A 25848-nucleotide genomic window follows, 5' to 3' on the forward strand; every position below is an offset into this window, starting at 1 on the left:
TTCATACTGTAAATTTATATAGGATTTTGAAAATTGTATTCAATTTGAAAAATATTCTTAAAAAAAGTAATAAAAGCTATCGGTTTTTTTTAAGTTTATTCATGGGACATGGGCATCGCTGTCTAGGCCAACATTTATTGCCCCTTGCTAATTGCCCCTGAGAAGGTGATGCTAAGCTGTCTTCTTGAACCGTTGCAGTCCGTGGAGGTATTGTGATGTTCCAGATGTGCTCACAAACAATTTTTCTATTGCAGATTAATCGCTGGATTGTCAAGATCACCGCTGAACACCCAACACTAATTTCCCGCTTTAAAATTGGACGGAGCTATGAAGGTCGACACATCTATCTCCTCCGGGTAAGGTGACTTCTACCAGATTTGTTATTGTTGTGATGGTTTCTGATGTCTGCACTTCACCCTGCTGTGACGCGCAGTAGGGGTGGCGCAGTGGAAACGTGCTGGGCCCATAAGCCAGAGGTCGACGGATCAAAACCATTCTCTTAAGACGGCACAGTGGTTAGCACTGCTGCCTCACAGTGCCAGGGACCTGGGTTTGATTCCTGGCTTGGGTCACTGTCTGCGCAGAGTCTGCACATTCTTCCCATGTCTGTGTGGGTTTCCTCCAGGTGCTCTCTCTCCTCTCATAGCCCAAAAGACATGCTGGTTAAGTGCATTAGCCACGCTAAATTCTCCCTCAGTGTACCCAAACAGGCACTAATGTGAAGACTAGGCGATTTTCACCGTAACTTTATTGCAATGTTAATGTAAGTCTACTTGTGACACTAATAAAGAAACTTCAAACATGTCAAAAGACTTGTGTTTTGCAAAATAATGATAGATTGTGTGTTTGGACCAATAAAGCAGCCTGATGGGATGATAGTACGTGTGCCAATCTCTTGTTACAGGTTGGCAGGAGAACGGGTTCAGAGAAACCTACCATCTTCTTGGACTGTGGAATCCATGCCAGGGAGTGGATCTCTCCAGCATTTTGTCAGTGGTTTGTGAGAGAGGTTAGCAAAACACTCGTGGGATTTATTTACAACACTTTCCGATAGCAGTCGAGAAACATGCCCATGCAATAAACTTCTGCTTCCACAGGCCACAAGAAACTATGGATCTAATTCAACTATGACCACGCTCCTTGATAAACTGTATTTCCTGGTTGTCCCTGTTATCAATGTGGATGGCTACGCCTATAGCTGGACTGAGGTAAGTGTCACATCTGTGGATGACCCAGAGTAATTCAGAAAACAGTCGTTATGGTTAAAAGATTGAGGAAAAATGAAGTCAATGGTGGAAAACAAAAACTCAATCTGAAAGAGTTTTGCTACAGAAGCCAGGTTACATAAGAGCCTTCGAAATAGCACCAGGAACGGTCATGTGGTCCCTCAAGAGGATCATGGTCAATCATTGACATCAACTCCACTTTCCTTCCCTATCCACATATCCCTTAATTCTCTTAGTGTCCAAAAATCATTCTACCTCAGCTTTGACCTGAACAACTCAGCATCCACTGCCTTCCAGGGTAGGTAGATTCTAAAGGTTCACTCCCTCCCTGGTGGAGAAATCTTTCCTCCCCTCAGTAGACTAGGAGCTGCCAGATGTCCTGTCTATAAATGGGCCCTAAGCCTTTATTTGAGTAAATCAATGGAACTGGAGTACAGGTGGTTTTGTTTGGTTTTGTTTGGCCTACATCTTTGCTCACACAGAATGTATCAAGGCACAGCTCCCCAGCACTACAAATGTCAGTCTTCATGCCAATTTGATTCACTCCACATGATTTCAGGAAATGGCTAAAGGCACTGGATGCTGCAAAGGCTTTGGGCCCTGATAATATTCCGGCAATAGTACTGAAGACTTGTGCTCCAGAAAGAACGCCAGAAATTCAGCAGTGAGTAACTCACCTCCTGACCCGCATGTCTACCATCTACAAGGTACAGGTCAGGAGTATAATGGAATATCCTCCACTTGGCCTCCAACAACACTCAAGAAACTCAGCACCATTCGGGATAAAGCAGTCCACTTGATTCTCATCCAACCATCACCTTAAATATTCACTCCAAACACCATCGACCTCTAGTGAATAGCGACAGTGTGCAGTGTTTACAAAATGCATGGCAACAGATCACCAAGGTTCCTCTGACAGCAACTCGAACATCTACCACTTAGAAAGACAAGGGCAGCAGATGCATGTGAATGCCATCACCTTCAAGCCACTCTGATTTGGATATATGTTGCAGTTCCTTTGCTGCTGCTGGATTAAAATCCTGGAACCCCATCCCTAACAGCACAGTAGGTATACATACACCACATGGACTGCAGCAGGTTCAAGAAGTCAGCTCACCACCATCTTCTCAAGGGGCAATTACAGACGGGCAATAAATACTGGCCTAACCTGTGAAGCCCACGTCCGGTGAAAGAATTTTTTTTTTAAAAAAACCCTTGCAAGGGCGATACGTTCACTGCGGTTAGGCAATGATCTCATCTCTAGGAATTGGGACAGTGGACCAGTTTCTCAGACTGATCACACCGGCAGGGTTCTCTGGTCCTGCTGTAGTGAATGAAGATTTGGCTGAGCGCCAAATTCCCCATCCTCATTTGCAGTAACACCAGTGGCTGGAAAATTCCAACCAGTGTGTCTTGCTTTACACAGAACAGAATCCTTAGACTTTTAGAGTCAAAGTCCCTGAACTGATTTGGTTATGTGTTGAGTCAGAGAGAATGGGAGAAGCATGGGCTAAGTTTTGTGCAGCCAGATTAAAATTGTTTCAAGAAGAATTAAGTTGGATCTGGGCATCATTGAAGATCAGGGATAGATGGAACATTATGTAAATGATCAACATAACGTCAGAGGATGCATTAGTCCAGGTAAAACTGCTTGAGAAAAGAGTAATGGCCTATGGCACTGCTGCCTTACAGCACTAGAGACCTGGGTTTGATTCCTGGCTTGGGTCACTGGTGTTTGCAATTTTTCCCCGTATCTGCTCTAGTTTTCTCCCAAAGTCCAAAGAAGTGCAGGTTAAGTGGATTGGCCATTATAAACTGTCCCTTCGTGTCAGGGGGATTAGCAGGGTAAATATGTGGGGTTATAGCAATAGGGTCTGAGTGTCAGTGCAGGCTCAATGGATCGAATGCTCCCTTTTGAACTGTAGGAATTTTTTGGATATGTCAGCCTCAGCTCAATCCACTGTCCATGCTAAAATATTACCCCAACTCTGTAAGCCCTTAACTTGTCTCTTAACGCTTGATGGGGTGCTTTATTGAATGCCTTTTTGAAATCCGGGTATACTACATTTACTGGTTCCCATTTATCTAGATTACTAGATGCTGGGCAAGACAACAGCTCAGTGACTATCACTGTTTGCTGTGCAGACATGTGGATTTGGGCCAGTGTCTGTGGGAGTTTACGCATTCTCCCCGTGCTTGCGTGGGTTTTCTCTGGGTGCTCTGGTTTCCTCCCACACCCCAAAGATGTGCTAGTAGGCTGATTGGCAGAAATAAATTGTCCCTAAATTAGTTTCCCTCAATGTGGATGGCCATAAAACAATAGATAAGGGTCATGGCTGGAGGGGGGGACTGGTGGTGTTAAAATGGCGGTGCGGGCTCGTTGGGCCGAAGGGCCTGCTTCCCTGGCTGTTTTATTCTTTGTTCTTTGTAGTACATTCTCAAAAATCTCCAATAAATGTGTAAAACAGGTCTGTATGAACCTATGAAAATATGAATTAGGAAGAGGGATACGCCATTCAATCCCTTTAAACCTGCTTCACTATTTAGTAAGATCATGGCTAATCTGATTATTTCTTCAACTCTACATTCCTGCCTATTGCTGAAACCTGTTGACTCTCTTGTTAGTCCAAAATGTATCTATCTCTACCCTACAAACATTCAATGACCATGCCTGCACTACTTTCTGGGGAAGAGTTCCAGGGACTCATAACCCTCTGAAGAAAAAGTGTCGAATTATCTCCATCTTAAATGGCTGCTGCCTTATTTTTAAACTTGTGCCCATGTTCCAGTTTCTCCCACAAGGAAGAAACATCCTTACAGCATCCACCCTGTCAAATCCCCTCGAGGTGTCGCGCGTTTCAATAAGGTCACCCCCATCCCAGGCGTCAATCGAATTTTGGGCGGCACAGTGACACAGAGGTTAGCACTGCTATCTCACAGCACCAGGGACCTGGGGGTTCAATTCTGGACTTGGGACTCTGGGAGTTTGCACAGTGCCTGCAGTGGGTTTCTCCCGGGTGCCCCACTTTCCTCCCACACTCCAAAGATGCGCAGGTTAGATGATTGGCTGTTATAAATTGCCCCATTGCGGGGTAAGTGTCTGGGGTTAAAGGGAGGGGGTATGGGCATGAGAAAGATGCTCTGTTGGAGAGTCAGTATAGACTCAATGGGCCCAATGGCCTCCTTCTGCACTGTAGGGAATCTATGATTTCTCTGAATGAACCTTTTATTATTTGGCTATGTAAGGAGTTGTTCATCTGATAGGATGATAGAAGGGATCTTACACATTTATTGCTTTGCCGTGTCTGCCCACAGGATCGATTTTGGAGGAAAACACGTTCCAGGAATCGTGGCACACATTGTATAGGCACAGACCCAAACCGAAACTTTGATGCCAAATGGTGTTGTAAGTATTTCTATTTTAACAAACAACACAACGAACATTTCTATCAAATCTCTTTGAATCATGGGAGGCAATGGCCTAGTGGTATTATCGCTGGACTATTAATCCAGAAACTCCGCCAACGTGCTGGAGCCCCCGGGTTCGAATCCCGCCTCGGCAGATGGTAGGATTTGAATTCAATACAAATTCTCTGGAGTTAAGAATCTACTGATGGCCGTGAAACCATTGTCGATTGTAGGAAAAATCCATCTGGTTCACTAACGTCCCTTCCTTTGGGGAAGGAAATCTGCTGTCCTGACCCAGTCTGGCTTACATGTGACTCCAGAGTCACAGCAATGTGGTTGACTCTCAACTGCCCTCGGGCAACAAGGTGTGGGCAAAATGTGCAGATTAGGTGGATTGGCCGTGCTAAATTGCTGGGGTAAATGCATAGGGTTATGGAGATAGGGCCTAAGTGGCATTGTGGTTGGTGCAGAATTGATGGGCCGAACGTCCACTGTAGAGATTCTATGATGGGCAATATTTGCTGGCCAGCCAGCGACACCCATGTCCCACAAATGAATTTTAAAAAAGTGCCTTGAAGGAGGAAACCAATGTGGAGGGGCCTCCTAAGCCTGTCCACCAGTCTGTGCCACCTTATCTTTCATAATAAACCTGCCTTCTCCTCACTTTAAGAAGTCTCACAACACCAGGTTAAAGTCCAACAGGTTTATTTGGTAGCAAAAACCATTAGCCTTCAGAGAGCTCGCTGCCCTTCATCAGGTGAGTGGGAGATGTGTTACAAACAGGGCATATAAAGACACAAACTCAATTTACAAAATAAAGGTTGGAATGCGAGTCTTTACAGGTAATCAAGTCTCAAAGGTACAGACAATGTGAGTGGAGAGAGCGTTAAGCACAGGTTAAAGAGATGTGTATTGTCTCCAGGCAGGACAGTTAGTGAGATTTTGCAAGTCCAGGCAAGTCGTGAGGGTTACAGATAGTGTGACATGAACCCAAGATCCCGGTTGAGACCGTCCTCATGTGTGTGGAACTTGGCTATCAGTCTCTGCTCAGCGATTCTGTGCTGTCGTGTGTCGTGAAGGCCGCCTTGGAGAATGCTTACCCGAAGGTCAGAGGCCAAATACCCTTCTAATAATAATGGATTCTCCTCACTTCCCGTTAATACTCCTGCTTATCAAATATCTCCCCATCTCTGATTGAAGATGTAGGAATTGTCCTAACATTAGCTGCCAGTTGTTTCAAACCTTAGAGTGTGGATGTACTTCCTAATTTCACTCCTGAATGGCGTTATTTAAGGCAATGGGGAAGGTGTTGAAAGATTTAGTGCCACGACCGTGGATCAAACCAGATCCAGGTTCCTGACTTTGGTTCAGTTTCTTGGCTCCCCTATTTTGATTGGAAGCTTCCCCTCTTTGGGTCCTGTGAGTGCTAATACACGGCGCTGATGCTATATTTCAGCTTAAGTTGCAGTTACAGTCAGCTTACAAATTTACCCACATTCCAATAATTTATTTCAACTAAATTGTGTTTGTTAACACCAGAGACCACTCACCTGACGAAGGAACAGCGTGTTCCGAAAGCTAGTGGTGTTTACTATCAAATAAACCTGTTGGACTTGATAGAGCAGACACAGCACGGTTTCATTAAAGGGAAGTCGTGTCTGACAAATTTACTGGAGTTCTATGAGGATGTGTCAAGGGCGGTGGATAGAGGGGAGACGGTGGATGTGGTCTTTCTGGATTTTCAGAAGGCGTTTGACAAAGTACCTCATAAGAGGTTATTGCAGAAGGTCAGGGGACTTGGAGTTGGGGGTAGGGTGTTAGCGTGGATAGAGGATTGGTTGTCAAATAGGAGGCAGAGAGTGGGGGTCAACGGGTGCTATTCGGATTGGCGGATGGTGACTAGTGGAGTGCCCCAGGGGTCGGTGCTGGGGCCTCAGCTTTTTACCATTTATATAGATGATCTGGAGGAGGGAACCGAGTGTAGGGTGTCAAAATTTGCGGATGACACCAAGATTGGGGGAACGGCAAATTGTGCGGAGGGTGTGGAGAGTCTGCAGAAGGATCTAGATAGGCTGGGTGAATGGGCCAGGAAATGGCAAATGGAATTTAATGTTGGCAAGTGTGAGGTGGTCCACTTTGGTAGGAAGAATGGTAGGAAGGACTATTCCTTACGTGGCGAAAAACTGCAGCAGGCGACGGTGCAGAGGGACCTTGGGGTCCTTGTGCATGAGTCGCAAAAACCCAGCTTGCAGGTGCAGCAGGTGGTCAGGAAGGCGAATGGGATGCTGGCCTTCATAGCGAGGGGGATTGAATATAAAAGTAGGGAGGTCTTGCTGCAGCTGTATAGGGCATTGGTGAGGCCGCAGCTGGAGTACTGTGTGCAGTTTTGGGCGCCGCACCTGCGCAAAGATATTTTGGCCTTGGAGGGAGTGCAGAGGAGGTTTACTAGGCTGATACCGGAGTTGAGGGGGTTGAGCTATGAGGAGAGGCTGAATAAACTAGGCTTGTACTCGTTAGAGTTTAGAAGAATGAGGGGAGATCTCATTGAGATGTATAAGATGATGAACGGGATGGATAGGATAGAGGTGGAGAGACTCTTCCCGCTCAAAAAAGACAGTAGGACTAGGGGGCACAGCCTCAAGATAAAGGGGGGGCGGTTTAGAACGGAGTTGAGGAGGAACTTCTTCACTCAAAGGGTGGTGAATCTCTGGAATTCTCTGCCCGTTGAAGTGGTGGAGGCTACCTCGCTAAATATTTTTAAGATGCGGGTTGATGGGTTTTTGATAAGAGAGGGGATTAAGGGTTATGGGGAGAGGGCCGGAAAGTGGAACTGAGCCACGACAGATCAGCCATGATCTTATTGAATGGCGGGGCAGGCTCGAAGGGCCAGATGGCCTACTCCTGCTCCTATTTCTTATGTTCTTATGTTTATGACTTGAACCTGGTGTTGTGAGACTCCTTACTGTGTTTACCCCAGTCCAAACGCCAGCATCTCCACATCATCAGCACCAGAGGGAGCCAGAGAGCCATGTGCTGAGCTGGACGGGAGCGGGAGATGTCGGTTTTGTGATGTTAATGCGACGAGAAAGGGAAAGATGCAAAAGCAAAATGTCCGATTCACCACGTGTGGCCTTGATAACCTCGCTGGGATGTCCCCTGCTCTAAGGTTAGAATCCCTACTGTGCATTCGACCCATCGAGCCTGCACCGACTCTCCAATGGAGCATCTTCCTCAGGCCCAATCCCCGTAGCCCCACATATTTACCGTGTTAACCCCCCTGGCAGAGTGTTTTCCTCAGAGCAGAGAAGGCCGAGGGGGGGGGAACCTGATTGAGGTGTAAAAAACTGAGGGACACTCATTAGGTAGGTGGGAAAAATCTTTTCCCCTGAGAAGAGGGGTCAATAACTGGGGGCTAGAGATTTAACGTAAGGGGCAGGAGGTTTAGAGGGGATTTGAGGCAAAACTTCTTCACCCAGAGGGCGGTGGGAATCTGGGACTCACTGCCTGAAAGGGTGGGAGGGAAGAGAACCCTCACAACATTGACTAAAATGTTTAGATGAGCTCTTGAAACACCAGAGCGTACAAGGCTACGGACCGAGTGCTGGGAAATGGGCTGGGAATGGGCAGCTGGTTGATGGCCGGCGCAGACACAATGGGCCGAAGGGCCTCTTTCTGTGCTATATGACTCTATGGGCGTGATAATCCAGCTCGTCACGCCGGTGGGAATCTTCTAGTCCCTCTGTCAGCGTTTCCCAGCTCGTGTTTCCCAGCAGAGTATTTTTTTTTATTCATTTGTGGGACATGGGCGTCGCTGGCTGGCCAACATTTATTGCCCATCCCTGGTTGCCCTTGAACTAAACGCCTCGCTTAGCTATTTCAGAGGGCTGCTGAGAGTTAACCACATTGCTACGGCTCCGATATCACATATATATTGACAGTGGCGGGACCAATGGATCCCACCACCAGCGAATGCTACGCCATCTCCTGCCACGGGGAGGCCAGAGAATCCCACCGCCTGGCTCTATGTCTCGACTGTGAAGCACCTTCGAATGTTTTGTTATGGTTAGAAACATAATTGAATTTCTTTATTAAAGATCATCACCATGATTCTTCTCTCTGACGCCGATAGCATCATTTGTCAAGACATTTAGTTAAAAAGGTTACTGTTTGTAAACAATAGGGGTGATTTAGGGGCTTTTAGATAAGCACATGAATGTGCAAGGAATAGAGGGATAAGGACCAAGGGATTAGTTTAATTTGGTGGCACATTCGGCATGTTTGTGGGCCGAAGGGCCTGTTCCTGTGCTATATGGTTCTATGCTCTATGTTCTATTGTGAAACGTGACGGCAAAGGCCTTGGAATCAGAATCAGCAGCCAAGAGTAGCTTCCAGAAGTGTTGGGTTATGGGATTGGGGCCAGCACCAACAAAGGGCTGGCGTCAGAGAACAGTCTCCGGGGCAACACTGGCAGCTGAGAATGGGCCGTGAGCAATTCCAGCCAGTGGTTAAAAACATGCTGCAGAGTGACTCAGTGACAAGCTATTCCCCTTGAAAAGCAAGATCTGGGCTCTCCGGGTTGATGCAAAAAATAAGACCATATGATATAGGAGCAGAGTTAGGCCATTCGGCCCATCGAGTCTACTCCGCCATTCAGTATGATTCTCATCCCCATTTTCCTGCCTCCGCCCTGTGACCCCTGAACCCCTTGTTAATCAGGAACTTCTCTCCCTCTGTCTCAAAGACACTCCATTGACCCGGCCTCCACAGCCTCCTGCGGCAAAGAGTTCCATAAATTCACCACTCTCTGGCTGAAGAAGTTGCTCCTTATCTCTGAGTGGGGGAAGGGTGGGGGGGGGACGGGGGGGGCCATCGACAGGACCAGAAGATCCCACCAGCAGCAAGGCGAAAATCTCAGCCCTAAGGTTTAATCTGTATACTATGACAAAAAGTATTTCTGCTCACCCTGGCTATAATCTTTCCCGTCAGCAAGAATGCCAAGGATTATGTGAAAATAAAGATTCATGTTTCCACGATAACCTGACCTCCAGAAAAATCTTGCTTAAAATATTGGCTTATCTTTCTTCTCTCTATAGATGCCGAATGACCTTGGGTGCAAAAAAAATTCCAATGCTTCCTGTTTGTCTCTGGGCTATATCAGAGTTGGAATAAATTAGAACCATCACACGTCCTGCTAACTGTCACATTGTGTCCTCTAGCAATCGGTGCCTCATCGAACCCTTGTTCTGAGACATACTGTGGTCCTCGGGTAGAATCTGAGAAAGAAGTCCAGGCTGTCGCAAACTTCATCCGTCGCCACAAAGGAAGCATCAAGGCATATCTCACCATGCACTCTTACTCTCAGATGTGCCTCTTCCCTTATTCCTACACCTATGACTTAGTGCCGAATCACGCTGAGCTGGTATGTGTCTCAGCCTTTTACATGTTCACAAACCCGTGCGATGCAAAGCAGAATTTGACACTTTGATTTATATTCTCTGAGAGACATTTGGCTTCAGTGGGAGGTGGGATGTTTGGGTTCTCAGTTTGAGAGCCCAACTCCCTTCCACAATGCAGTTTCTCTGGTTTATCAGGATGATCGGAGGAGTAAAATTGCTTCCTCCCCATAGAGAAGGAGGAGAAGCCTTCGGGTGGCCTGACAGTATTATCACTAGACTAAGCCAGTACAGTGGCACAGTGCTGCCTCACAGTGCCAGGAACCCCGGTTCAATTCCTGGCTTGGATCACTGTCTGTGCGGAGTCAGCACATTCTCCCCATGTCTGTGTGCATTTCCTCTGGGTGCTCCGGTTTCCTCCCACAGTCTAAAAAGCGTGCTGGTTAGGGGCATTGGCCATGCTCAATTCTCCCTCAGTGTACCCGTACAGTTGCCGGAGTGTGGCAACTAGGGGATTTTCACAGTAACTTCATTACAGTGTTAATGCATGCCTACATGTGACACAAATTAAACTTTAATCTTTTACTATTAATCCAGAAACTCCTGGGAATCTGGGTTCGAATGCCACCAGGATAGATGGTGGAATTTGAATTCAATAAAAAATCTGGAATTAAGAATCTACTGATGACCATGAAACCATTCTCGATTGTCGGAAAACCCATCTGGTTCACTAATTTAGTGAAGGAAATCTGCCATCCTTACCTGGTCTGGCCTATGTGTGACTCCAGAACCACAGCAATGTGCTTGATTCCAACTGACTTCCAAGGGCAACAAGGGATGAGCAATAAATGCTGGCCAGCCAGCGACACCCATGTTCCATGAATGTATACAAGAAAATGCTTCATCTGGCAACAGATGCATGTTGACTTATGTGTCAGATCCATAAGAAATAGGAGCAGGAGTAGGCATTCAGCCCATCAAGCCCACTCTGCCATTTACTAAGATCACGGCAAATCTGCTTGTGACCTTAACTTCATTTTCTTGCCTGACCACATAATCCTTGACCCACTGTATCTTGAAAAATTGATCTAGCTCAGCTTTGAACATATTCAAAGACCCTAATCTTTTAACTCTCTGTGGAAGAGAGTTCCAAAGACTCATGACCCACTTAAAGAAGAAATTCATCTTTATTGCCATCTTAAATGGAGACCCCTTTATTTTTAAACTGTTCCTCGCGTTCTCGGCTGAAAACTTCTAAGAAACCTTGGTGAGATCCTGCAGTGCATCTTGATGATGATACACATAACTGTGACACACTTTGGAGGGACTGAATGTTTGCAGAAGGGGTAGCAATCAAACAGGCAACTTTGTCCTGGATGGTTAAGAACATAAGAAGTAGGAGCAGCAGTAGGCCATCTGGCCCCTCAAGCCTGTTCTGCCATTCAATAAGATCATGGCTGATCTTTTTGTGGACTCAGCTCCACTTACCCACCTGCTCACCATAACCCTTAATTCCTTTACTGTTCAAAAATTTATCTATCCTTGCCTTAAAAACATTCAATGAGGTGGCCTCAACTGCTTCACTGGACAGAGAATTCCACAGATTCACAACGCTTTGTGTGAAGAAGTTCCTCCTCAGCTCAGTCCTAAATCTGCTTCCCCTTATTTTGAAGCTATTCCCCTAGTTCTAGTTTCACCCGCCAGTGGAAACAACTTCCCTGGTTCTATCTTACCTATTCCCTTCATAACCTTGCATGTTTCTATCACAATGCTTCTCATTCTTCTGAATTCCAATGAGTATAGCCCCAGTCTACTCAGTCTCTCCTCATAAGCCAACCCTCTCAACTCCAGAATCAACCTAGTGAATCTCCTCTGCCCCCCCTCCAATGCCAATATATCCTTTCTCAAGTAGGAAGACTAAAACTGTACACAGTACTCCAGGTGTGGTCTCCCCAGCACCTTATATAGCTGCAACATAATCTCACTGTTTTTAAACTCCATCCCTCAAGCAATGAAGGACAAAATTCCATTTGCCTTCTTAATTACCTGCTGCACCAGCAAACCAACTCCTTGAGATTCCTAAACAAGCACATCCAGGTCCCTCCACATAACAGCATGCTGTAATTTTTTACCATTTAAATAATAGTCCATTTTGCTGTTATTCCTACCAAAATGAATGACTTCACATTTACTGACATTGTACTCCATCTGCCATACCCTCGCCCACTCATTTAGATTGTCTAGATCCTTTTGCAGACTTTCAGCGTCATCTGCACACTTTGCTCTTCCAGCTCTCATAGTGTCATCTGCGAATTTTGACACACAACACCTGGTCCCCAACTCCAAATCATCGACGTAAATCGTAAACAATTGCAGTCCCAACACTGATCTCTGAGGCACACCACTAGTCACTGGTCGTTAACCAGAAAAACACCCATTTACCCCGACTCTTTGCATTCTGATGGTTTACCAATCCTCTATCCATGCTAATACATTACCTGTAACACTCTGCACCTTTATCTTATGTCGCAGTCTTTGGTATGGCACCTTGTTAAATGCCTTCTGGAAATCCAGATACACCACATCCACAGGTTCCTCATTATCCACTGCATATATAATGTTCTCAAAGAATTCCATCAAGTTAGTCAAACATGACCTGCCCTTCATGCTTCATCTTACCAATGGGACAGTTTATATCCAGATGACTCACTATTTCTTGCTTGATGATAGATTCAAGCATTTTCCCAACTGCAGAAGTTAAGCTAACCAGACTATAGTTACCTGCCTTTTGTTTACCTCCTTTTTTAAACAGTGGCGTCACAAGCTTCTTGAGTATGGTTGAAGCTGCACCCATCCAGGGAAGTGGACGGTATTCTACTTCATTGACTGTTGGCTGGGCTCAATGCCGTATCTTTGAGTCAAATCAGTTATGAGTTGGTGCCATATTCCGGGATTTAAACATGGAATCCAGACTGAGATTTCAATGAGATGCTGCACTCTCAAGGTTGCCATCTTCTGGATCAGTCATTAATGTAGAGGCCTACTTATCTGTTCAGTTACGATGTGGAGATGCTGGCATTGGACTGGAGTGGGTACAGTAAGCAGCCTCACAACACCAAGTTAAAGTCCCAACAGGTTTATTTGGTAGCATGAGCTCTTGAAGTGCTTTTCCTTCATCAGGTGTGCTCGCCTGATGAAGGAGCAGTGCACCGAAAGCTTCTGATTCCAAATAAACCTGTTGAACTTTAACCTGGTGTTGTGGGACTTCTTACTCTGTTCAATTAGATATAAGCAATCCCACTCATGATGGACTGGCCATCCAAGTTAGTACACAATGCTGCAAAGTCCCACATTTATAAGTAAGAAGATCTCAACCCTGGTTGGCTCAGTGATGGTTTTTTTAATATATTCATTTGGAACTGTATTTTGTTAAACTCTTAATGAAACAGACTTGGAATCTTTGTGTAGTATTTGATTATTTTTGAAATGATGAATAACCCACATTCTCTCTTGCAGAATAACCTTGCTAAGGGAGCAATTCGCCGCCTGGCCAGTCTCTACGGAACACAATATACTTATGGTCCTGGAGCTACCACCATCTGTGAGTCTTTGGTTTCGTTCCACATTTAGTCATCATTGTAAACAAACAAATAATTTATTAATAACGCTAATATGAAATGAATGGCTGCTGAGATTCCAAAGTCTGGAAATTCCACCTCAAAGCCTTTCTCCTCCCTTACAATCCTACACCACATCAACACACTTCTGTTCACCCTTTGGTCCTCCAAGCCTGCCCCAACCATGCTGCCCAACTTAACTAAAACCCCCATACTTCCCTGGACCATATCCCTCTATTCCCATCCGATTTATGTATTTGTCAAGATGCCCCTTAAAAGTCACTACTGTGTCCGCTTCCACTACCTCCCCCAGGAACGAGTTCCAGGAACCCACCGCCCTCTGTGTAAAAAATCTGCCTCATACATCTCCTTCAAACCTTGCCCCTCGCACCTTAAACCTGTGCCCCATAGTAATTGACTCTTCCACTCTGGAAAAAAGCTTCTGACTATCCACTCTGTCCATGCCTCTCAAAATCTTGTCAACTTCTATCAGCCCACTCCTCAATCTCTGTCGTTACAGTGAAAACAAACCAAGTTTCTCCAACCTCTCCTCATAGCTAATGCCCTCCATATCAGCCGACATCCTGGGAAATCTTTTCTGTACCCTTTTCAAAGCCTCCACATCCTTCTGGTAGTGTGGTGACCAGAATTGAACACTATATTCCAAATGTGGCTTAACTAAGGTTCTATAAAGCATCAACATGACTTGCCAATTTTTAAACTCAGTGCTCCGGCTGATGAAGGCAAGCATGCTATATGCGTTCTTGACTACCTTCTCCACCTGCATTGCCATTTCCAGTGACCTATGTACCTGTACACTCAGGTCCCTTTGCTCTTCAATACTCTTAAGGGTTCTACCATTTACTGTATACTTCCTATCTGTATTAGACCTTCCAAAAGGCATTACCTCACATTTGTCCGGATTAAACTCCATCTGCCATCTCTCTGTCCAAGTATCCAAATGATCTATATCCTGCTGTGTCCTCTGATGGTCCTCATTGCCATCCGCAAATCCACCAAACTTTGTGTCATCTACAAACTTACTAAGTTACATTTTCCTCCAAATCATTTATATATATTACAAACAGCAAAGGCTCCTGCACTGATCCCTGAGGAATACCACTTGTCACAGCCCTCCATTCAGAAACACACCCTTCCACTGCTACCCTCTTGTGTGCCTGCAAAGCACCATGATTTTCCAACTGTGTTTGCCCTGAAACTGGAAATTCCCGCCCGAGGTCAACGGACCTTTCCATGATCCGCTCCGTCGGAATGTGGAAATTCACCGCCTGGAGTCAGTTATTTATTTCAAATGTGCCACATTCGAACAAGTTGTTGTTACCTGGTGATGGGAAGCAGTGGCTTGGTGATATTGTCACTGGAGCAGTAATCCAGGTACCCAGGGTAACGCTCATACGTTCCTTTGAGGATTTGATGGAAGGTGCAAAATTGCCCAGTTGAAATCTCGGTGTTAATGTTGGCGTGCTGTCTTTGCACAGATCCAGCTGCTGGAGGTTCGGACGATTGGGCCTACGATCTGGGAATTAAGTATTCCTTCACCTTTGAACTGCGTGACACTGGCAGATACGGCTTCCTGTTGCCTGAATCTCAAATTAAACCGACGTGTGAAGAAACCATGCTGGCCATTAAATACGTGGCCGACTATGTCGTCAACAACTTGTATTGAAATAAATATGTATAAAGCATGTTAAAATAAAGACACTTGACAGTTCATAGTCCAGTATTCTCAACGCGGGAAGGTCAGTGAGGGATAACATTCATCTGTTCAGTTACCTGTTTAGGACTACAATGGCATTCGCACCATAGCCGCACTAAATGTTAATGCTTTTAAGAATATTCAGCATTATTTTTGCATTCTATCATAGAATCATAGAAAAACTACAGCACAAACAGGCCCTTCGGCCCACACGTTGCGCCGATCTTATCTCTACCTACTAGGCTTACCTATAACCCTCAATCCTATTGAGTCCCATGTACTTATCCAGAAGTCTCTTAAAAGACCCTAATGAATTTGCCTCCACCACCACCGATGGCAGCCGATTCCACTCACCCACCACCCTATGAGTGAAAAACTTACCCCTGACATCTCTTCTGTACCAACTCCCCAGCACCTTAAACCTGTGTCCTCTTGTGGCAGCCATTTCAGCCCTGGGGAAAAGCCTCTGAGAGTCCTCCTGATCAATACCTCTCATCATCTTATACACCTCTATCAGGTCACCCCTCATCCTTCATTTCTCTATGGAGAAAAGATCTCCTTAGAGAGACGAAGGATGAGAGGGGACCTGATATCCTACGTTATCCTACAATCATAGATTCAAACAGGACAAAAGGAGTCCATCCAGCTCATCGTATCAATGCCAGTTCTTTTAAATCCATTTTTTTTAAATTAATTCGTGGAACATGGGTGTCGCTGGCTGGCCAACATTTATTGTCCATCCTTGGTTCCCTTGTTCAGACGTCAGGAGAGAGTCAACCACATTGGTGTGGCTCTGGAGTCACACGTAGGCCAGACTGGGTAAGGATTTCCCTCCCTAAAGGATGTCGGTGAAACAGATGGGTTTTTCCGACAATCAACAATGGTTTCATGGTCCTCAGTAGATATTTAATTCCAGATATTTTTTATTGAATTCAAATTCCACCATCTACCATGGCAGCATTCGAACCTGGGTCCCCAGAATATTAGCTGAGTTTCTGGATTAATAATCTAGCGATAATACCACTGGACCATTGCTTCCCACTCCACCCTTTCCCCGTATCCCCGCAAATCTTTCCTTTTCCATCTCATTCCCTTTTTGACTGTTACAATTGAGTTTGCATCCACCACCCTTCCAGGCAGTGCTATCCAGATCATAAGAATTCAGTGCAAGTGAATAAAATTTCATCAGTTAGGCTGCCAATTATCCTAAGTTTATGTTCCTTAGTTACTGATTCTGTTCCTTAAAATGAAACAGCTGTTAGATGGAAGATATTTGTTATTTGCCAAACTTTCCATCTCATGAAAGATAGCTGATCAGGTGATTGAGCCAATGGCCAGAATTTTACCCACCCCACCCGCCATGGGAATTGGAGTGAGTGAGGGGCAAACAATGGGAAGGGCTGTTGGCCTCGGGCGGTTTTGGGACAAAGCCATAAAATCCCGCCCAAGGTTCCTCTTGTTCAGTCCCAAAAAAATATCTAAAAATAGAGGTTGCAATGCAGAGGAAACAAGATGGCTGATTTTCTGATTCCCTTCATCCACCAGCACCAAATCAGCCCAATTTAGTCCCTCTACAAGCATGGTCACCAAATTTCCTCTACAGTATTTTTTGTTTTGGTGACTGTGCTTGACAAAGCAAAGAAGCAAGTTCATATTCCTTAAACAAGTGGCCAGATAACTATCCCCATGAACACGTTTATCCACTGTTATCAATGACAGCTGTTTCCAACCGAAAATATTTAGTCCCTATCAGTCATTCGCTTTTCTCTGCTCAGACATTCTGAAACACTAGTCACAACAAATGTAGAAAAGGCATGCCCTTCACATTTAATTTTGAAAGTTCTCTTTGTGTACGTGTTACCAGGTAAGTCCTGTGCTCATTGCATACGCTGGCTTCCAATAATAACTTGACTTTAACATTTGCATAATTCAGTTCCCTCAAAGGTTTCATGTTCCCAACCCACCCCACGATCCCACTAATCTCCACCAACCCTACAAACCTGCCAATGCTCCTCCCACTGTGGACTCTTGCATACTTCCTAATTCATTTTCCCCAAAATTGGTGGTCGTTCCTTGAAAGTGGCGTCACTGGTAGATAGGGTGGTAAAAAAGGTATTTGGCACACTTGCCTTCATCGGTCAGAGCATTGCGTACAGGAGTTGGGATGTTATGTTAGAACTGCACAAGACGTTGGTAAGATCAGATTTGGAGCACTGCGTATAATCCTGGTTGCCCCGCTATAGGAAGGAAGTTATTAAACTGCAAAGTGTGCAAAAAAGATTTACAAGGATGTTACCGAGACTGGAAACCCCTCCAAAATCAAAATGAACATAAAACTGGATTTCATGACACACTTCACTTCTAGTGATATCATGCTGTTATCCTTTAAAGGTAAATTGCCACGTATGAATTTTGTGAGACCCCATCTCCAAGTCACAGCACTGAAGGAGGCCATTCAGCCCTCTCGCATGCACCACTTATTGAATGAGGAAAGTACCAAGTGCTGTACCTCCACCTTCTGCCTGTAACCCTACACATTCTTCCTTTTCAGATAACAGTCTAATCTCAATTGAAGCTACTTCCACCGCACTCTCCAGCAGCACATCCCAGATCTTAACCAATCGTTATGTGACAAAGTTCCTCCTCAAGTCACCATTGTTTCTTTTGCCATTTACCACTGATAATCATTCTGATGGTACAACGCACAATGTTCATGCCCTGCTAAGTAACTGCGTGGAGCGGCACGGTGGCACAGTGGTTACCACTGCTGCCTCACAGCACCAGGGACCCGGGTTCAATTCCCAGCTTGGGTGACTGTCAATGTGGAGTTTGCACATTCTCCCCGTGTCTGCATGGGTTTCTTCCAGGTTCTCCGGTTTCCTCTCACAGTCTGAAGATGTGTGGGTTAGGTGGATTGGCCGTGCTAAATTGCCCCTCACTGTCAGAGGGACTAGCTAGGGTAAAGGCATAGGATTGTGGGAATAGGGCCTAGGTGGGATTGTGGTCGGTGCAGACTTGATGGGCTGAATGGCCTCCTTCAGCACTGTAGGATTCTATACATACGTATCATATGCATGACAAGGAGCAGATCCTAAACTGCTGTTAATCGCTCCCACGTTGGCAGAGTTACGGTCCCGCTGATGACACACCCCCATCGCGAGTGTCCCACCAGCAAGGGATGCGTTCAACGGGAAACCCCAGTGACAACGGTCAGACCATATGATCCCGCTGCCAGCAAAGGACAAGTCGCCTCCCACTGCCACGGAGAGGAAAGAAATCCCACCCATAGTCTTATCCTCAAATTATTGTTTCACCAATCCTTGACTGGGAAGTCGAATAGAAAATCACCACAGTGACTACAGTTTTAAAAAGACACTGTGGGAATTCCTGAGGCCATGAAATATAAAATAAAGTTTATTTATTTGTCACAAATAAGGCTTACATTAACACTGCAATGAAGTTGCTGTGAAATTCCCCTAATCCCCACAGTCTGGCGCCTGTTTGCCTCAATGCACCTAACCAGCATGTCTTTCAGACTGTGAGAGGAAACCGGAGCACCCAGGGGAAACCCATGCAGACACAGGGAGAATGTGCAAACTCCACACAGACAGTGACCCAAGCCGGGAATCAAACCTGCTGACGCTGTGAAATTGTCATGGAGAAATTGTTAAATTGTGAAATAAACAACAAGGATGACAGCTGTATAGAGCTGCACTAACAGTACAGAACATTTATGATTAATTTAGGGACAATTTGTTACACCAATCAGCCTAAGAGCACATCTTTGGGGTGTGGGAGGAAACCGGAGCACCCAGAGAAAACCCACACAAGCACGGGGAGAATGCGCAAACTCCCACGGACACTGGCCCAAATCCATGTATCTGCACAGCAAACAGTGATAGTCACTGAGCTGTCGAGGTGCCCATCAGCTGGTCCAGTTTAAGCGTACACTAACGACGTGAAGCACTAAGCTACTCCCGAAACATCCAAGAGCAGCCCTCGCACGACCCACCGCGTGTATGCCCCTTGTTGGACAACAAGGCGGACCGAGGCACAATACCTGTGAATGAATGAATGAAAGAAACAATCTTAGCATTCTTGATGGGATACATACCAACAGCATAAGAGTTATCATTTATTAGCATATTGTTTTAGTTTGCCAAAGGCTCTCCGCTTCATCGCTGGATAATGAACTCCCCTGCCATAAATAGTCTCTTGCTGCTGATTCATCCAACTTAGTATCTTGGATCTACGCCAGTCTTCACTGTGTGCTATTCGAACATCCTTTCCAGTCTCAAAAACTCATGTAGAGTCCAGCTCATGAGGAGATGTTATTGCACAGGTAATGGGCGTAGGGCAGGAATTCTCAGCCACGTTCGTACCAAGGCTGGAAATCCCCATCCGTGGTCAACGGACCATTGCCTGGACAGTTGCATTTTTTTGTCCTACCCACCATGATTCCTGTGGAAGGCACGATGGGGAAAATTCCACCCATTGTGCGTTCCTGTCACAGTTCAGCTTTTTAATTATGAACCTTCTGGTCAATGGAAAGACCTGAATGAAGAAGCTGAAGTTGGCTGGACCTTGGACACTACCCCTGAGCTACTCCTGCCGCAATGGGGTTGGCATCTAACAACCACAGCCATCTTTGTTTGTGCTAGGTATGACGCCAATTAGTATAATGTTTATTTCCCTGATTCCCAATGACTTCAATTTTATTGGGGCTCCCTTGACACCATCCTCAGTCAAAAACTGTCTCAATTTCAAGGCCAATCGCTCTCACCTCATTTATTTTTGCTTAAATCATAGAAACCCTACAGTACAGAAAGAGGCCATTCAGTCCATCGAGTCTGCACCTACCTCAATCCCATTCAGATCCTACCCCCATATCCCGACATATTTACCCACTAATCCCTCTAAGCTACGCATTTCAGGATGCTAAGGGCAATTTTTTAGCATGCCCAATCAACCCAACCCACACATCTTTGGACTGTGGAAAGAAACTGGTGCGCACGGAGGAAACAGTGCAAATGGAACGTTGGCCTTTATCGCTAGGGGGATAGAATATAAAAGCAGGGAGGTCTTGCTGTAACTGTACAGGGCACTGGTGAGACCACAACTAGAGTACTGTGTGCAATTTTGGTCCCCTTATTTGTGTAAGGATGCATTGGCCTTGGAGGGAGTACGGAGAAGGTTCACCAGGTTGATACCGGAGATGGGGGGGGGTTAGATGAAGGGGAAGTACAAAGGTGGTAAGACGGAACATTCCCCTTTCCCTGAGGTTTGGTTGGACATCAGACTGAAGAGTTAAACAATTGCTACAAAAGTGAAGTGAGTCCTGGATGCACGTCCAAAGCACAAGGCTTGTTTGTCACTAATCGGCAGCAAATTAACATTCTTTTGCAAAACTTTCTGTAGTCGTGCATGATCCCTTAGAGCAAGAAGCTCCAGGCTGGTGATGCATGTGAAAAGTATTTTTCCTGAGAAATATGATAATAGGCTGTTGAGGTACAGGATGTTCACTGTGTGGATTGACAAGAATGTCAGAGTTCAGATGATCAACTGCAGGGAAGTTCCATTTCAGAAACACCCATTTCGGAAAGCAAGTTGCCAAAGATATGAGGAGACAAATTCTAGGCATGTCACTCTGTACTTGTGTATTTGCTGCAGATACCACGAAGGATAGAAACAGGGCTGACCTGCTCGAGTGTCTCATCCACTATAGGAGAACAATGAAGGCACTTTTGTTTCTAGGTTTTGTCGCCGTGGTTTCATTTGGAGCGCCTGGTTATAAGTATGCTGGGTAAGGAATGTCCCTGAATTCATTAAATTATTGCCCATAGCCCTAGCCATTCCTATCTCTGCAACCTCCTTCAGCTTACAACCCAGTGATATCTCTTTCAATTCTTGACTTATCGGCATTCCACATTTCCCTTGTCCTATAATTCATGGCCATGCCTTCTGCTGTTTCAGCCCTAAGGCAGCGCGGTGGCACAGTGATTAACACTGCTGCCTCACAGTGCCAGAGACCTGGATTCGATTCCCAGCCTTGGGTCACTGTCCGTGTGGAGGCTGCACAATCTCCCCGTGTCTGTGTGGGTTTCCTCTGGGTGCTTCAGTTTCCCTTGTGCTGGATAGGTGCATTGACCATGCTAAATTTGCACTCAGCGTACCCCAACAGGCGCGCAGTGTGACAACTAGGGGATTTTCACAGTAACTTTGTTGTAGCGTTAATGTGAGCTGACTTGTGACATTGATAAATCAACTTTAAACCCTGAGCCTTTCAACCTCCCTCCTCTCCTAAAGATAGCATTAAAAAATATTTCTTTAATCAAATTTTTGATCACCAGTTTTAATGCATCCTTACGATGTGTAAATTTTTCTCCGCTTGCTCCTGTGAAGCACCTGGAGAGCTTACTCAGTCATATTACAGAATCCTAGAATCCCGACAGTGCAGGGGGAGGCCATTCAGCCCATCAAGTCTGCATTGACTATGCAATGAAGTATCAAACCCAGGCCTACCACCCTCCTCCCTAACCTTCTAACCCCATGCATTTATCCCACTTATCCCCCTTAACCTCTACATCGTGGGACACGAGGGGGCAATTTAGCATGGCCAGTCCATCTAACCGGCACACCCTTGGAGTGTAGGGGGAAACTGGAGCACCCATGCAGTCACGGGGACAACATGTAAATGCCACAATGACAGTGAACCGAGGCCGGAATCAAACCTGGGACCCTGGCGCTGTGAGGCAGCATATCTGCTATATAAATGCAAGTTGTTGTTTTCAGTGTGCCGTGGGAGTGAGGGAGGTGTGCACCTTCTAAAAGTGATATATAGTTTTTGTTGACAGCGAGAAAGTTTTGCGCCTGTGGCCGGAAAATGAACAGCACCTGCAGTTTATAAGGAACATGGCCAGTTCCGTGAAGGTATGATCTCATGTTGCTAATTCGCACTCACTGCTATTTAATTTTGAGGTGACACAGTGGTTAGCACTGCTGCCTTACAGCACCAGGAACCTGGGTTTGATTCCTGCTTGGCTCACTGTCTGTGTAGAGTTTGCACGTTCTCCCCATGTCTGCGTGGGTTTCCTCTGGGCCTCCGCTTTCCTCCAAGAGTTTGAAAGACGTGCTGGGTAAGTGCATTAGTCATGCTAAATTCTCCTTCAGTGTACTGAAAAAGGCACTGGAGTGTGGTGACTAGGGGATTTTCACGGTAACTTCATTGCTACTGTTAACGTAAACCTACTTGTGACACTAATAAATAAACTTTCCAAAGATGTGTCACAGAGAGCTGACACCTGTTTCAGGAATGCATGAACTAAAGAGCAGCTTTTCACTTCCCATTTAAAGAACTAATTTAGCTAATCCTGAAAGCAAGTTTAGTGACTAGTTACCTCCTTATAAATGACCACTTGAGCTCCCCGTTTCCACCCAAATCCAAAAGCACTCTCAATTAGCCAAGCAGCACTCACAGTGCAGGGGGAATAGTAGGGTAAGTACATGGGATTAAGGGGATAGGACCTGGGGGGGTTGGTTGTGGAATTGTGTTCGGTGCAGACTGTAGAGATTCTATGAAAATCTTTTAATTGCATTTGATGAAGCCATTAATTGTCTCATTGACGTGTGCGCAGGTTGATTTTTGGCAGCCGGATTCGGCCGAGTTGGTGACCACAAACAGGAGTGTGGATTTCAGGGTCGATGCTTTCTGGGCCTCGTACATACGGGCTGGACTGGAGAAGATTGAATTGAAATATCAGTTAGTTTCAGACCTTGTATTGACTTTTACCAATCAGAAACCTGAGGGGAAGGGTGAGAGGGTGAAGTTCCTGCCTTGGGTGTATTCGATGTCTCTGCACAATTTGGACGCCAATCAGCCCCAGTCACCTCAAATATTATTCTTTTGCTCACCTTCCTTTCAAACTAATTTGCACATTACCAAATTTACTTGTAACCCAATGAAATCTGTGGAATTCACTACCCCAAAGTGCAGTGGATGGATGCTGGGTCAATGAATAAATTTAAGGAGGAGTTAGACAGATTTTTTAATTGGTAATGGGTTGAAGGGTTATGGGGAGAAGGGAGAAAAATGGGTTTGAGTAGTATATCAGCCGTGATCGAATGGCGGAGTGGACTCGATGGGCTGCATGGCCTAATTTTGTTCCTATATCTTATGAACTACGTGTATCAGAACCTAATTTCTTATTTTACATTTGCCTTTAAACATATTTTGATGTATTCAGGTGGGGGAACCCACTGTCATTTCATCAAAGCAGCTGAAAACCAGTTTGTCACAAAAAATAAGCATTTTTAAAGGTGTGTCTCATCCACATAGAGTCATAGAGGTTTACAGCATGGAAACAGGCCCTTTAGCCCAACTTGTCCATGCCATCCCTTTTTTTAACAATTAATCTACTCCCAATTGCCCAAATTTGGCCCATATTCCTCTATATCCATTGTACTCATGTAACTGTCTAAATGCTTTTTAAAAGACAAAATTTTAACTCTGGCAGCTTGTTGCAGACACTCACCACCCTCTGTGAGGAAAATTTGCCCCTCTGGACCCTTTAGTATCTTTCCCCCCTCACCTTAAACCTATGCCCTCTAGTTTTAGACTCCCCTACCTTTGGGAAAAGACATTGACTATCTAGCTGATCTATGCCCCTCATTATTTTATAGACCACTATAAGGTCACTCCTAAGCCTCCTACGAGAAAAAAAATTCCAGTCTATCCAGCGTCTCTTTATAACTCAAACCATCACGACCCAGTCAGCATCCTGGTATCCATCTGTGAGTAAGTGAATTTTAAATATCTGCAATTGACTTTGAAAAGCGATAGACTATCACCTAGTGGTTATGTTGGTGTGCAATAGTCAGCTGCTTAGTAAACTCAGGAGAAAATAGCTTTCCACGTGCGGATCTTAATACCAAAAGAAAATATTGCTCAATTTTAAGAGTTTACTCGAAGGATTGCAAACAGGAGCAATGAACAGAAACATTTTGATCCGTGGCTATCACTCATTTTGTGAGCGTAGCTGGCTTGCAATGCAATGTTTTCCCAAACAGCCCAATAGATGGCGCTGGGCGCTGGGTGTAATCTTTGGGTGAATTGTGAGAGATCTGCCCTCTTTGTCTTAACCACCCAGAATGACCATGTTCACATTAATCTTACTTTGCACAGCATATTAGTTGAGAACGTGCAGACCCTGGTGGAGAAACAGTTTGACCGAAAAAAAATCAGTTCAACAGGCTACAACTATGAAAAATATCATCGGTTGGAGGAGGTAAAAACATGATTGTGTCACAAAATAAAACAGAAATGTAAGATCATTCTGAAGGTGTATAATTTGATGCTCGGCATGTTAAGAGTTCCTCTGGTTAAAGGCACGGCTAACGGTAAATCCCGAGTTGTTCAAAATCCCAGAAGGAAACAACTACCCTCAACGGTGTTTGCAATTTGTATAGTGTGAGGAGAGACTTGAAATCCCCAACTCCTTTTGATGATTTTAACAAAGCAAATGTTTATTGAGAAATAGAAAAAAAATAGAATTACATTTTGATAAAACAGTGGCTTTACACAGCATCACTACTTTAAACAGTTCTAAACAATCTTGACTTAACTTCCATCAGAGCTAACTTTCCCAATTAGTGTGACAACATCTTATCCTTTCCTTTTTGCCTATGTACTCAATGAATGGTGTGTTTCATCTGTATAGCGCGCAAGAAATAATACTTTTCACTGTGTTCCAATACATCTGAAAATACTAAATCAAATCAAAACCTTATAGATTTTGAGATCGATATAAATCCAGTAAATGTTACCACACAAGGCCTTCATGTCTCTTGGATTTGGTTCTGAAATTAACCAGCAGTTTGTTTCTCAAATCAGATTTCCTTCACACAGCTTGTTGGGAGGTATACAGCTATTCATACTGTTGGCTGAGGTGTAAAGCAACTTTCCCCATAGGTTCCAGTATTTCATAAGAACATAAGAACATAAGAAATAGGAGCAGGAGTGGGCCAACTAGCCCTTCGAGCCTGCCCCGCCATTCAATAAGATCATGGCTGATCTGTCGTGGCTCAGTTCCACATTCCCGCCCTCTCCCCATAACCCTTAATCCCCTCTCTTATCAAAAACCCATCAACCCGCGTTTTAAAAATATTTAGCGAGGTAGCCTCCACCACATCAACGGGCAGAGAGTTCCAGAGATTCACCACCCTTTGAGTGAAGAAGTTCCTCCTCAACTCTGTTCTAAACCACCCCCCCTTTATCTTGAGGCTGTGCCCCCTAGTCCTACTGTCCTTTCTGAGCGGGAAGAGTCTCTCCACCTCTATCCTATCCATCCCATTCATCATCTTATATGTCTCAATGAGATCCCTCCTCATTCTTCTAAACTCTAACGAGTACAAGCCTAATTTATTCAGCCTCTCCTCACAGCTCAACCCCCTCAACTGCGGCATCAGCCTAGTAAACCTCCTCTGCACTC

The 25848-nt window shown here is 45.1% G+C and overlaps 1 protein-coding gene across 1 annotated transcript; it reads left to right on the forward strand.

Moving 5' to 3' along the window:
• Nucleotides 1–1112: 1112 nt before the first annotated feature.
• On the forward strand, nt 1113–15331 carry LOC145341531 (carboxypeptidase B-like). Its single transcript, XM_080186511.1, has 5 exons — nt 1113–1208; nt 4542–4632; nt 9851–10053; nt 13544–13628; nt 15144–15331. Exons 1-5 carry the CDS (start codon nt 1128–1130, stop codon nt 15329–15331), a joined length of 648 nt encoding a protein of 215 aa, XP_080042637.1. The 5' UTR covers nt 1113–1127.
• The last annotated feature ends 10517 nt before the right edge of the window (nt 15332–25848 follow it).

Source organism: Carcharhinus amblyrhynchos, chromosome 3 (assembly GCF_965287045.1).
Source record: "Carcharhinus amblyrhynchos chromosome 3, sCarAmb.v2.hapA, whole genome shotgun sequence".
In the NCBI taxonomy this organism is placed as follows: Eukaryota; Metazoa; Chordata; class Chondrichthyes; order Carcharhiniformes; family Carcharhinidae; genus Carcharhinus; species Carcharhinus amblyrhynchos.